The sequence below is a fragment of the Ovis aries genome, chromosome 4 (genome assembly GCF_016772045.2).
Source record: "Ovis aries strain OAR_USU_Benz2616 breed Rambouillet chromosome 4, ARS-UI_Ramb_v3.0, whole genome shotgun sequence".
NCBI lineage: Eukaryota > Metazoa > Chordata > Mammalia > Artiodactyla > Bovidae > Ovis > Ovis aries.
Genome location: NC_056057.1, coordinates 108,406,782 through 108,421,832, shown reverse-complemented (window position 1 = coordinate 108,421,832; position 15,051 = coordinate 108,406,782). Strand labels below are relative to the sequence as shown.

Sequence of the window (15,051 nt, the reverse complement as noted above, 5' to 3'; positions counted from 1 at the left end):
GGAGTGGGTAGCCTTTCCCTTCTCCAGGGGATCTTCCCAACCCAGAGATTGAACCCAAGTCTCCTGCATTGCAGGAGTATTCTTTACCAGCTGAGCCACAAGGGAAGCCGGACAAGAATATACAATGGAGAAAAGACAATCTTCAGTAAGTGATACTGGGCAAACCATAAGGAATGGTATTTGAAAACTGCCTCATAACATATACAAAAATAAACTCAAAATGGATTAAAGTTCTAAATGTAAAACCTCAAAGCATGAAAGTCCTAGAAGAGAACATAGGCTGAATACTCTTTGACATAAATCACGGCGATATTTTTTTTTAGATCTGCCTCCTAATCCAAAAGAAATAAAAGCAAAAATAACCAAATGAGACCTCATTAAAAGTTTTTGCACAGCCATGGAGACCACAACAAAGTAAAAACAATCTACTGATGGGAGAAAATAACTGCAAACGATGTGACCAATAAGGAGTTAATATCCAAAATATAAAAACAGTCCAGATAACTCATTATTAAAAAATAAAAAACCCGATTAAAAAATGGGAAGAAGCCTGAATAGACATTTTTCCAAAGAAGATATAAAGATGGCCAACAGGAATGTGAAAAGATAATCAATACTGCTAATCATCAGAGAAATGAAAATCAAACCACAGATATGATCTCATATCTGTCAAATTGGCCATCACCAAATAGAAAATAAATTACAAGTTTTGGTGAGCATGTTGAAAAAAGGGAATACTTGGTGTATACTGTTGGTAGGATTGTAAATGGGTGCAACTACCATGGAACACTGTTGGCTTAGGTGGCAAAGAATCCACCTGCAATGCAGGAGACCCAGGTTCAATCCCTGGGTTAGGAAGATCCCCTGGAGAAGGAAATGGCAACTCACTCCAGTAGTCTTGCCTGTAGAGCCTCATGAACAGAGGAGCCTGGTGGGCTACAGCCCATGGGGTCACAAAATGTTGGACACGACTTGAGCAACTAATACACACTATGGAACACAATACGGAACTGCTTCAAAAAACTAAAAATAGAATAACCATATGACCTAAAGAAAATAAAAACTAATTTAAACTAATTTCAAAATATACATGCACCCAAATGATCATACAGGCATAATATACAATAGCCAAGATACAGAAGCAATGTAAATGTCCATCAATGGATGAATGGATAAAGATGCCAGGTATGTATACACACACAGACACAGACACAGACACACACACACACACACACACACACAATGGACTACTACTTAGCCACAGACAAGAATGAAATTCTGCCATTTGCAACAATGTGGATGGACCAAGAGAGTATTATGCTTAGTGAAGTCAGTCAGAGAAAGACAAATAAATACACTGTGTTGTCATTTATATGTGGAATCTAAAAAATAAAACACTCTCCCTTAGTTCAGCTTACATTAGCTGTGTTAATCAGGCATCAACTCTATTCCAGGGGCTGTGTTAGAATCTAGGGAAACAAAGATGAATGAGATGAGTTCCTGTTCCTTTGATGTCAAAAAGAGAACACAGGATGGCTGATTGTGCATCAGACAGGAAGTACAGGCACTTGTTAAGATTCCTGAAAGAGATTTGGGAAACAGCCTGAACAAGACAGGCATGCCTAAAAGAGCATGTTGTGTTTTATAAACTATAAGATGTTTGAGAACAAAAGTGCTAGGTGGGAATATCTGGCTCTGATGCTGGAGAAGTGGATGCTGATGGGCAAGCATAGGCAGGACATCAGGGAGCTTTATGAGCAAGCTAAGGACTTCGTCTTTGTAGACGGTGAAGAGAAACAATGAAGTGTTTTAAAGAGGAGAGTGACAGGATCACAGTAGTATTTTCACTTAGGGGGGGATTATTTTATCTAGGAAACAAGCAACACAGCATTTATTAAGCAGAAAAACAGAAGAAAATATGAAGTAAACATGTGTAAATAGATAGCTAGCGGGAAGCTGCTGTATAACCAGGGAGTTCAGCTCTGAGCTCTGTGATGACCTGGAAGGGTGGGATGGGAGGGGATATAGGTATACATACATCTGCTTCACTTTGTTGTACAGGAAAAACTTAAGCAATTGCACTCCAATTAAAAATAAATTTAAAAAAGAAAATATTAGGGAAGAAAAAAATGGAGGAGGACTAGAGGGAAATGGAAGAGACACAAATGCTTCAAATGCATTCACTCCTAGATAAACACTTCTATTTTGTATCTGTATCTCTAGATATTTCTCTTTTCAGATTATCATTGGCCACATGACCTCACCTCACCATGGGGACATTTCAGTGCCTCAGTCTAATCATGAATCAAAAGGGAAATGCTCCAGATGTCAAATATGTTTCATGTAGAGTTTTAATAACTGCTTTAGTAGGCTCTCAGTTCTGTGCCCTCCTGTTACCATGACAACCTGTTCAGCAAAAGGCAAGGCTGATGAAGTTGTTTTGATCCAGAAGCTTTGCCTCACTATTTGAAGCTTCAGATTTTTTAATATCAAATAAATCACAGATAGCATGTGTTTATACTCTGTTATAAATTAGATATGTTAATTTATCTAAATTTCATATTTTAATATAGCATGTTTATCTATGTATACATTTATGGTGTCATAACCAGCCCAACTCCCACAGGCTTCTGGGTCTCAAAAGAATCCGGCAACAAACAAAAGGGAAAAAGGAAAACCATATTACACCAAGGCAGAATAACAATTTTGCTGTTCATTGTTATTCTGCCTTAGCATAATATCACAAGTACAAAATGTAAGAATCAGGTTAAAGAAATAGCTGCCTAGCTCTCTCAAACACTATTGGGTTATTAAACCTTCATTTGATTAATATTTGATCTATCTACTCTCATCCCTGCAGTCTGGGAATTATTAATGCTTCCTTTTTTCATCTCTTTTCAAAAACGTACACATACGCCATATATTCCTATATTTTATGGGATCATGCTGTACATCATTTTTGTAATTACTTATTTGCAAACTGCTTTTTACTCAATAGTGTAATGTGAGTTATACCATCAATAAAATAATCCCATGCAATATTTTTAGCCACAATATTTTCCATCACAAGGACGTTTTACTCTATCCAACTCTTATTTTTTTTAACATGCTGGGTTTTTTCATTTTCTGTTATAAACAACATTGCAATGAACATCCCCCTGATTATTCCCATATGGATGCATTTCCTTAATCGTGTCCAACTCTTTGTGACCTCATGGACTGTATAGTCCATGGAATTCTCCAGGCCAGAATACTGGAGTGGGTAGCTGTTCCCTTCTCCAGGGGCTCTTCCCAACCCAGGGATCAAACCCAGGGCTCCTGCATTGCATGCAGATTCTTTACCAGCTGAGCCACCAGGGAAGCCCAGTATAAATGTCTAAACTGGAATTATTATACTACAAGTTTTACTTTATTTCCAGTATGATTAGCCTGCTTCATATAACATGCGACTCTAGTTCTCACTACGAGCTCCTGGACTCAGTACGTGTTTTGCCTATAAAACTTTGCCTGACACAAAAATAAAAACAATCCTTTAAGTAAGAACACTTACTCTGTGCTGAGTGCTGATTAAGTACTTCTATTTACTTATCTTCAAACCAATGCAATGGAGTAGGTTCAGTTATGAGCCTCATTTTACAAATGAGAAAACAGACACAGAAAGACTAAACTTACCCAAGTTTACACAGCAGGAACTAGTTTCAAATGGGGCTCCAGAACCTGTGCTTTTCAGTCACTACGTTTTATTTAGCATGACTGCCTAACTTCTCAATATTCAGGCTTTGTGTAAAATATTGCCTCCTCATAAGCATTCCTAGAGCATTGTTACTAAAGTATTCCATCATCAACAAGTCTACAAATAATAAATCCTGGAGAAGGTGTGGAGAACACTCCTACACTGTTGTTGGGAATGTAAATTGGTGCAGTCATTCTGGAGAACAGTATGCAGATTCCTTTAAAAGCTAAAAATAAAGCTACCGTATGATTATTTTTAAATGAATGTGGTTATGTTAAACATCATTTTAATGTGTATTTCCTCACTTTATGTTTTTTGTTAAGGGTTTATTGCTTGTTGCTTATTTTATATTTTAGACTATAGAAATGATGTTAGACAAAAAGCAAATTCAAGCGATTTTTTATTCCAGTTAAAAACAGGTGATAAAGCAGAGGAGACAATTAGTATCATCAACAATGCATTTGGCCCAGAACTTCTAACAAATGTACAGTGCAAGAAGTTTTGCAAAGGAAATGAGAGCCTTGAATATGAGGAGCATAGTGGCCGGCCACCAGAAGTTGACAATGACAGATTGAGAGTGTCATGGAAACTGATCCTCTTACAACTATGTGAGAAGTTGCTGAAGAATTCAATGCCAACCATTCTATGGCAATTCGGCACTTAAAACAAATTGGAAAGGTGAAAAGGCTCAATAAGTGGCTGCCTCATGAGTTGATCGAAAATTTTTTAAAAAAAACCATTTTTAAGTGTCATCTTTCTTCTATTACCAAATAAGGTAATAATATGAATCAGTATGGGGCTTCACAGGTGGCACAGTGGTAAAGAATCTGCCTGTCAATACAGGCGACATGTGTTAATCCTTGAATCACGGAGATCCCCTGGAGTAGGAAATGGCAACTTACTCCAGTATTCTTGCCTGGAAAATTCCATGGACAAAGGAGCCTGGCAGGCTACAGTCCTTGGGGTCGCAAAGAGTTGGACATGACTGAGCACACAGTACTCACACAATAGAATATTTAAATTCCTACTGACATCAGCATGTTACATTGAATACAGCTTAAAGTATAGCTCCCTTTGCCTTTGTGAGAACTATGAACCAAGAGTAGGCATATCCATATGCACTTCTGCAGGTGGGTGGGCTCACTTTATCAAAAAGGTAAAGCTTACATGGGTAGGGTGTCAGATCAAGAAGTAGGAGAGTAGAGAGTCACTGTGGTATAGGAGGCTGGGCTAGTTACTTGTATATGAGGTAAGAGAGTGAGGTCAGAGGAAGTAAAAGCAAGCTGAAGAGTACTGAGAGAAGATTGAGACCAGAAGGAAAGAGGACTGAGCGCAAGCTTCCTGCAGCAAGGAATATATGTGATGATGTTCATTTATTTATCAGCGATCATGTGTTCATCCACTGGAGGATACAAATAAATATGCAGTGACAGCTAGGAGGGAAATATGAAATTCAACACAAAACAACTGCATAACGTATATAAGAAAACAAAATGTAAACTATAAAAGGTACAGTTCACTTATAGGTGACACCTTGCAGATAACAGAAAGCACTCCAGCTATTTTGAAGCAGAAGGGTATTTTAATGCAGGGAAATGGGTGTTTACCACAAGTGTTGAAAGAGGCTAGAGACTGTTCCTCTAGTCTTTGCCACCAAGATCGACTCCTGGCATCAAATCCAGAATGGGATTATTAAAGGAGCAGCTACTTCTGTCTCAGGAAGCTAAGTCAGGAAGCCATCACCCAATCTGATTCCCTGGAGAGTATAGTGCTTGCTAGATCCTAAAACAGCAATTCATATGCTGCCATCTCTCTCTCACTCAACTCAGGAATTTACTCACAATCTTAGAAACCCCATTTTGGATCACAGTCAAAGAGAACTCGCTGTTAAAAGGGCATGCCCTTAAAACACAGACCACAGGCACAGATGTAGATCTCAGGAGAGCCGGTGGTTAATGTGGGTGTGGTGAGGTCACATTAACATGAGTAATATGTTAATATCCAGCTGAGGCATTAAAGGAGAAAGGATGGGGGTTGAAGAGCAGGCTCCAAATCAAATTCCTTCTTCTAATCGCTTGTGACAGACTAGTGAGGTCTGGTCTGGCAATAAGCCAGTTTCTTCAGGGCCTCTCTGACCTCTCGGTTCCTTAGACAATAAATGAAAGGGTTGAGGGCAGGGGTGACAATGGCATAGAAGATGGAAATAACTTTGTTCGTGTTGAGGGCATGAATGGCTCGGGGCCGGGCATACATGAAAATTGTAGCTGAGTAGAAGATGGTGACCACCACGAGGTGGGAGGCACAAGTAGAAAATGCCTTCTGCTTGCCCGTGGGCATGCGTAGAACAGTGGCCAGGATGCATCCATAAGATAGGACAGTGACCGTGAGGGGGAGGAGGAAGATGACCAGTGCCAGGACAAAGTCCACCAGCTCAGCTGTGGACATGTCTGTGCAGGAGAGGTTAAGTACTGGAGAGATGTCGCAGAAGAAATGGTTGATGACATTGGGGCCACAGAAGCTGAGGCGAGAGATGAAGTAGGTCTTAGCCAAGGAGATGCCAAAGCCAATGGTCCAGGAACCAAGAGCCAGGCGGAAGCAGAGCCCATGGCTCATAATGGTGGGGTAGTGTAGCGGGCGGCAGATGGCCACGTAACGGTCGTAGGCCATGGCGGCCAGGAGCACGCATTCTGTGCACATGAGTGCAATGAAGAAGTAAAGCTGTATCATACAGTGAGCAAAGGAGATGCTGTTGCTCACGGACCAAAAACTAAATAGCAGCTTGGGTACAGTCACAGAGATGTACCAGGTCTCCAGGAAGGACAAGTTGGCCAGGAAGAAGTACATGGGCTTGTGCAGTGGCCGGTTCTGCTGCACCAACAGGATGATGGTCACGTTTTCAGCCACTGTCAGAATATAGGCCATGAGGAATATGAGGAACACTGCTGCACGCATGCCCCAGCTCCCAGGGGAACCCCACCAGGATGAACCTGCTGACCCGCGTCTGGTTTTCCACTTCCATATTGAAAACACAGGGCTTAACTCTCCTGGGAGAAAAAATTACTGGTCAGACTCCATGGTCCATTTAGAACCTTCCATCTTTTGCCTTCTTTTGACTAGTAATAACAGTAACATATCATTTTTAATAGTGCATTATAGGTTAGATCATACACTGGGTACATTAGGTACACAATGTGATTTGATTCTCATATAGCCTTTTTATACATCTTAGTAATGAAGAAATTGAGTTTTGGAGCAGTATTAGTAACCTACCATGTTCCCACTGGCAGCAGGGCAGGAATCACATTCAAGTCGAAGTCTAAACACCATGCTCTATTACCCTACACTGTCTTTCACAACCACGTCCAAATCAAACAGTATCAAACAACTATGTTCCATATTACCATTGCCAACTGTGAAGGATACACCTGGCTTTCCTGGCCTACCATCCACCCAGAGTGCTGGAAGTTCTGCCTTTACAGTGCTTTTCCCCCTGTACTATCCATGGAGACAGAATGAAACCTGTCATTGTCTGCGAGGTACCTGAGACAGTGAGGTGGGGAGAGGCTTCCCAGTCTTAAAAACCTGGACCTCAGTAGTAAATTGCTATATGAATATATCATCTCCGAAACCCAATTTCCTCTTCTGCAAATGCAAATATTAATATTCATTTAGCTTATGTCAATGTGGATCAAAACCCAAATGAAATAATGTAAGTAAAATTGTATATAAACTGTAAATGACAGTAATTCTGAAAGGGCTCCTCCCCCATCTCAGAGCCTTAAAAGATAAGGATGGGCTCACAGGAGTGAGGAGAGTGACTGCTGTGGACCAAGCAGAGTAGTAAACAGATATGAGCTTCCTTTTGTGGAGACTGAAGTCCTTGGGGGTGGAGGTGAGAGTCTCTTGGAGGAGATTTTTTTTTAATCAGCAAACAATAAGAAATGCATAATAAAATTTGAGACATTTTCTATGAAGGTTAAAAAACAGAAATAATACTCGTGTGATTGGGAAGGCCTCTCTGACCTCTGAGGAGGTGACATTTGCACAGAGGAGGATGCCAGAGCCCCAGCCTTCTGAAGAGTGAGGTGGGAGAGAGCTGCACTGAGATGAGGGCATGCCTGCTGTGACGGATGGAGAAGAAATGAGGAATGGGGGGGGGAAAACAAGCAGGGCCAGCGTAAGACCCCACAGGTCATAACAGGGGATCTGAATAGTGGTCCAAATACTGTGAGAAGCGAGTGAAAGGCTTAAAGCTGAATAGGAGCACAGTGCGACTCATGCTTGGAAAGATCATTCTGACATTGCAAAGGACAGGGAGCAAAAGCGGGAGTTGTGAGATTGCGGGTGGTTACTCAAAGGTGATGGTGACCTTGAAAATCTCCTTTCACGGAATGAGTGGACTCCAGATATATTTTAAAAGCATCTTTAATGGTAATTGATGGATTAAATATGGGAGGAAAGAGAAGAGAGAAATCAAGGAGGAATTTCAGGTATATGGTTTACTATATGGAAGTGATGCCATTTACTGTAATGGGAAAAACTCTGGTATTTACAGACACGTTCCTCATAGTTGAAGAGATGGCAATGGGAAAGAATCTGTTAGGGTTTTGTTCTGATGAGTTTTAACATGAAGCCTAAACAATATTCCGGAATATTGTTCTGAACAATATTGTTCAGAATATTGAACAGAATATTCTCTAATAATCATTTATCAGTTATTACTAGGTACTGGGAAACTTGCTAAGTATTTTTCAAATATGCCATTTAATATACAAAACAAATTAAGTGAGGCACTGTTACTCTAATTTCACAGAGGACACTTTAGTTTAGATTGATGAGTAACATTTCCAAGTCTGAGAGTAATGAAACCAGAATTAAAGCGAAGACACCATCTGTCTGACTACAAAAGCACAGCTTCAACCACAATGCTCTCTCATATAGATAAGGAACACCATATTTTTCACTCAATACTACTTTTTAAATATTTAAAGTGTCTGATAATTTTAGGAAATATTCTCTAATCATACTGAAATTTCATTATTGGCACAGGCTATTAAAGATGAGCCCAAATTTTTACAAATGTGACCGAGACTGCATGTTCAATTACACATATGAAACAGAAATGAATCTATAGAAATGTTTGGCAAATGTATCAGAGAAGAGAAAATCATTACAATAAAGATAAGTTTGACAATAAAAATAAGTTAGAGATATTTTAGGCAAATGAAACAGAGTGAACAAAGGCAAAGAGATAAGAAATAGCCTGACATTTTCAGGGAAGCATCTCATTAAGACCTATTTCCTCTGTGAGTGGGAAAATTGTAAGTTAATAAATGAATAGAAACAGAAAGAGAAAAAGGGGATGGGAGAGAGAAACGGTATGGGAAAAGAGAGGAAGAGATAAAATAGTGTTAAGGACCAGATTGTAGATTCCTTCATATGAATTATTAAGGTATTTAAGAGTTATTCTATATTATAGACAATATGTAATCACTGAATGTTTTCAGCAGCTGATAACATCCTCACATTCCACCCTGGATTTTGTTATGGGGGGCATGGATTTGGTTGGGTCAGGGTTGCCAAATCAGCGATTAAAACACTAGTTGGAATACACCTTCGTAGCTAACAAAGACACACACAAAGAAAAGAAAAATCACCCCAGTTACAATATTTATTAAAGAGAAGAAGGCAAACATATTGAGACATACTTGTTCACAAGGTATACGGGTAATTTTGCACTCCTAGAGGAAGCTCAACAATGACAACAGATTTCCTTATTTCTCATCCACTGAATGAAGGGTGCAAGCGCTAACTACTGCATGTGAATGGGAGGACTTGACCACATGCATCTTCAATGCATCATTTTACCATAAACTTTGTGGACCTTTACACTCATGGTAGTTTCTACTCCACTATGGCGTACTCAAATTTGTTACCCCCTCATTTGAGACTTTTACCAGTGATCCAGAATCAAGCATTTTAGCTTCTTCTCTCCATCCTTGTGCCTGCTGCGTGTACACTCCTGCTTAACTCTGTATGGATTCTGTACAAGGGTAGGATCCAAGTAATTCAGACGTGATAGAAACATAACCTCCTTCCCTGTCAAGACGGCAGCAGCCACAAATTAATTGCCAGGAAGACGCAGCAGCAAAATTGCTGTCAGAAGGCATAATAAGAAACTGCGGGTTGGGATCAGAACCTGGGGTTTTTATTTCTGACCCAATATCAAGAGATGCCCCTCAAACGTAGTAGGAGGAATGTGCTCACTGCATATCCGGCTGTACTTAAGAGTTCAAAAGACGAGATTATCACCGTGCCTGATAGTTGGAGATTGAGAGTGGATAGAAGGAAGAAGCGTGACAACAGAATTAAATGTTTGGTATTTAACCATCATTGTGCCATATGAACCTGAAACCGACCTGAAATTTCATTATAGCCACAAGCTATTAGAGATGAGCCCACATTTTAAGAAATGTGACATAGATACATATTCTATCATACATTAAAACAGAAATGAACATACAGAAATGCTTGGTAAATGTATCAGAGAGGAGATAATCATTAGACTGAGTCCTAAAAAATAAAGTGATATTCTGAGAAGGGACTCTTACCTTGGCTCAGCAGCCTCTAAGTGGCTGCGATGTGAAAAGAAATTCTTCACTGATTCTAAAATAGGAAGAAGTAGAAAAGAAAGATTCAGGAATTGGATAGATGTGAAAAGCGCACTCTCTAAACCTACAAAGGGTGAATGGCCACAGGCTACGCAACTGCTTCCAAACTGATCGTCAGGACTAGAAGAGAGCTGAGCCCTGGACACTAGGAACACATCTGTGCCTGATGTGGCTCCAGGATAGCTCTCCCAGTATCCTGGGGCCAGAGCACCCATTGCCTTCCTGCAGGAAGCTGCAGAGGTCTTAGGCACACCACACTGCGAAGATCTTTGGACTCTGAGAGTTTTATACGGTTTTAAGACTTGCCCTACATCTCTGCAAACACCCAGGAGAAAAGCACTTTGACAAGGCAGTTCAGGTCTCTTGTGGGATGTGAGAAATTTCTATTTGCCTATTGTGGTAATCTAACTTATTTTATATAGTATTAGTTCCATAGGGGAAAGAAATCCATGCTTTGAAAAGAACCACCTGTGAATTTAGTCTTTGCTGAAGCACAAAGAGAAAAAAAAATGACTACTTTTAAATCTATCTGTAAATTTTCAGGATGGCCTGTGGCTCAGATGGTAAAGAATTTGCCTGCAATGCAGGAGACCTGGGTTTGATTCCTGGATCAGGAAGATGGCAACCCACTCAGTATGCCTGCCTGGAGAGTTCCACGGAAGAGCCCATGGGCTACAGTCCATGGGGTCGCAAAGAGTCAGACACAACCGAGGAACTAACACTTTCACTTTTCATAGGTTTTTCAATTATTATTCAACCTTCAGTTACTTAAAACAGGACAATCATATCAGCACTCCATGGGAGATACTAATATCCAAAGTAAACATACTGCTACATTTCAGTAAAATTTTAAATAAAGGTTGTTGTTTAAATGCTTCTGCTGTAATTGTGTGCGAAATAAATTTATCATAATGGGATCATTACTTTGTCAGCTGCCTTTGGGAACCACTTGACCAGTATTTCATGTTCTAGGACAAAATTTTACTTTACTAAAATCACTTCTCTGAAATCTGAAGAATTCTTAAATAACCCTCACAGAAGCAAAAGCTTTTTAATTCATTGGGGTTTCATGAAATGAAAAATGGAGATATTAGTAGTTATAAGCAATTCAGTCTTCCAATGTGTCTATGATAATTAAACAGGCTTTAACACAGTTTATAGGGCTAAAGTATGAATAGATATCAAATAGTGATAACACCCATATACTGGACTACTGCTTAGCAATAAAAAAAAACAAATGAACTGTCCTTTACCATTAAAAAATCTAGCCATAACACACAGGTTTCCGTAGTGTAGTGGTTATCACGTTCGCCTAACACGCGAAAGGTCCCTGGTTCGAAACCAGGCGGAAACAACACTGGTAGGAATCCTTATTTTGGGCCTTCCCTGTGACTCAGACGGTAAAGAGTATGCCTGCAATGTGGGAGACCCAGTTTCGATCCCTGGATCGGGAAGATCCCCTGGAGAAGGAAATGGAACACAACTGATACAAGCTGACACCGAAAAAATTAAAAACCAACAGCTGAGGGGCCTCAGGACCTGAGGGAAAACAGGACAGAGAGTGAGTTCCCGGGGTTTCCTTAATGCTTCCCACATAACCTGGACAGAGATCTGCAAAATTATCCAACCTGCAACTGCCAGCCATTACATATATATCTCCAAGAAAAGACTGTATAGCTGAATCCTAGAATAAGACAGTGTCAGCGTGTCATGGAATATAGCCAGTTTGTATCCGATGAACTTCTCCTACCTATTTGAGATTAATTTGTATGGAATTCTGACCCTAAACGTCTTGTGTAAAGACACAGACACAGTAATTCACAGAACACTCTGAAGATAGACATTCCAATCTTTGGAGGAGAAGTGCGCTCCCGTTTCCAGTCTCCCTGGCACACTGCCACCACAACAGGGAGCCAGAACCAGGTTAGCACAGATATTGTTTAGTGGACCCTCTGTCGTTTCTTTCCATTAGTGCCCGCCACATCATGATATATTGAAGATCCATTTGGGAAAACTGTCGATGATATCAAATGATACATTTTGGGGGGATGTCAATAGTTCCAGGATTTTAGGATAAAAGGATTCAGGATAGATAGGATTTGAAAGAAGTGTCTTATTTTTAGTTGTTGCAATTTAGTTTTTATACTTCGGCTCTGTTAACTATTCTTTACCACTAGCACCACCTGGGAAGCCCTCGAAAGTAAGTGAAAGTCCCTCAGTTGTGTCCAACACTTTGTGACCCCATGGACTTTAGCTTGCCAAGCTCCTCTGCCCATGGAATTCTCCAGACAAGAATACTGGAGTGGGTTGCCATTCCCTTCTCCAGGGGATCTTCCCAACCCAGGGGATCAAATGCAGGTCTCCTGCATTACAGGCAGACTCTGTACTGTCTGAGCCACCAGGGAAGCCCAAGAATATGGGAGTGGGTACCCTATCCTTTCTCCAGGGGATCTACCTGACCCAGGAATCAAACCAGGGTCTCCTGCATTGCAGGTGGATTCTTTACCAGCTGAGCTACCAGGGATGCCTTTTAAAGCCCTTATTGCCCATATATACATCCTCTTCCAGCCTCTTGCTTCCCAGTCTTTTCAGTCTGATTGTTGGCTGTCTTGACTCTTAACCCTAGTGTCAGGCTGCCATACTTCTGCCTTTAAATATTTTCAGCAAATGCCACCTGGAAAGCTATCTCAGTCCCGATAATACTCTGAGTCGTAAAACAGAGGCCAGCCTTTATCTCAGCTCTTCAGGTAGCTGCCAGATATGTTGAAACAGCCAAAATTCTTTGAGTAAGGTCCAGACTGCTGTTTCTTACTGGGAACCTGCAGCAGGAGTATAGACTGTAACCTTCACGGCTGTCACCAAGTTGGGAGGTGAGAGGTAAGTGGGCAGCTGAAATGCTCGCTTCCTATTTTACCATAATGCAGCATTTTCAGTTTTTATTCATCTTTCCCTTTGTAGTCAGTTTTTTTAACCAGATTTCAGAGTTCTGCAAAGGTTAATTCCAAAAGTTTTTGCCAGCTTAATGGCTGTTTTGTGGAGAAATAAAGTCTTGGAATTCCCTACTCAACAATTTTCAGTAATGTTTACAAAAACATCATTACCTTAAATATGTATATAATTTATATTTATTTATATGAATATTTATAAATCTATTAATCTACATAATTAAATACCAACCCCATAAACAGTATGAAAAGGCAAAATGACAGGATACTGACAGAGGAACTCCCAGGTTGGTAGGTGCCCAATATGCTACAGGAAATCAGTGGAGAGATAACTCCAGAAAGAATGAAGGAAAGGAGCCAAAGCAAAAACAATACCCAGTTGTGGATGTGATTGCTGATAGAAGCACGGCCAGATGCTGTAAAGAGCAATATTGCATAGGAATCTGGAATGTGAGGTCCATGAATCAAGACAAATTTGAAGTGGTCAAACATGAGATGGCAAGAGTGAACATTGACATTCTAGGAATCAGCGAACTAAAATGGACTGGAATGGGTGAATTTAACTCAGATGACCATTATATCTACTACGGTTGGCAGGAATCTCTTAGAAGAAATGGAGTAGCCATTATGGTCAACAAAAGAGGCTGAAAGGCAGTACTTGGATGCAATCTCAAAATGACAGAATGATCTCTGTTCATTTCCAAGGCAAACCATTCAATATCACAGTCATCCAAGTCTATGCCACAATGAGTAATGCTGAAGAAGCTGAAGTTGAACGGTTCTATGAAGACCTACAAGATCTTTTAGAACACACACCCAAAAAGATGTCCTTTTCATTATAGGGGATAGGACTGAAAAAGTAGAAAGTCAAGAAATGCCTGGAGTAACAGGCAAATTTGGCCTTGGAATATAGAATGAAGCAGGGCAAAGGCTAATAGAGTTTTCCCAAGAGAATACACCATCATAACAAACACCCTTTTCCAACAACACAAACGAAGACTCTACACATGGACATCACCAGATGGTCAACACCAAAATCAGATTGATTATATTCTTTTCAGCCAAAGATGGAGAAGCTCTATACAGTCAGCAAAAACAAGACTGGGAGTTGACTGTGACTCAGATCATGAACTCTTTATTGCCAAATTCAGACTTAAACTGAAGAAAGTAGGGAAAACCACTAGACCATTCAGGTATGACCTAAATCAAATCCCTTATGATTATACAGTGAAAGAGAGAAATAGATTTAAGGGACTAGTTCTGATAGATAGAGTGCCTGATGAACTACGGACGGAGGTTTGTGACATTGTACAGGAGACAGGGATCAAGGCCATCCCTATGGAAAAGAAATGCAAAAAAGCAAAATGAGTGTCTGAGGAGGGCTTACAAATAGCTGTGAAAAGAAGAGAAGCGAAAAGCAAAGGAGAAAAGGAAAGATATTCCCATTTGAATGCAGAGTTCCAAAGAATAGCAGGAAGAGATAAGGAAGTCTTCCTCAGAGATCAAGGCAAAGAAATAGAGGAAAACAACAGAATGGGAAAAACTAGAAATCTCCTCAAGAAAATTAGAGATACCAAGGGAACATTTCATGCAAAGATGAGCTCGATAAAGGATAGAAATGGCATGGACCTAACAGAAGCAGATGGTATTAAGAAGAGATGGCAAGAATACACAGAACTGTACAAAAAAGATCTTCGTGACC

At 40.2% G+C, this 15,051-nt stretch overlaps 1 protein-coding gene and 1 non-coding gene across 2 annotated transcripts; one reads left to right on the top strand and one right to left on the bottom strand.

The window, feature by feature from the left end:
* Positions 1-5,818: 5,818 nt before the first annotated feature.
* Positions 5,819-6,752, bottom strand: LOC101117157 (olfactory receptor 6B1). Its single transcript, XM_004008143.4, is given in 2 exon segments — positions 5,819-6,700; positions 6,702-6,752. Coding segments are annotated over 2 exon segments (933 nt in total).
* A 4,933-nt stretch (positions 6,753-11,685) lies between these two features.
* TRNAV-AAC (transfer RNA valine (anticodon AAC)) lies at positions 11,686-11,758 on the top strand. The gene has a single exon. It is a non-coding gene; the product is annotated as a tRNA-Val (tRNA).
* Positions 11,759-15,051: the final 3,293 nt, after the last annotated feature.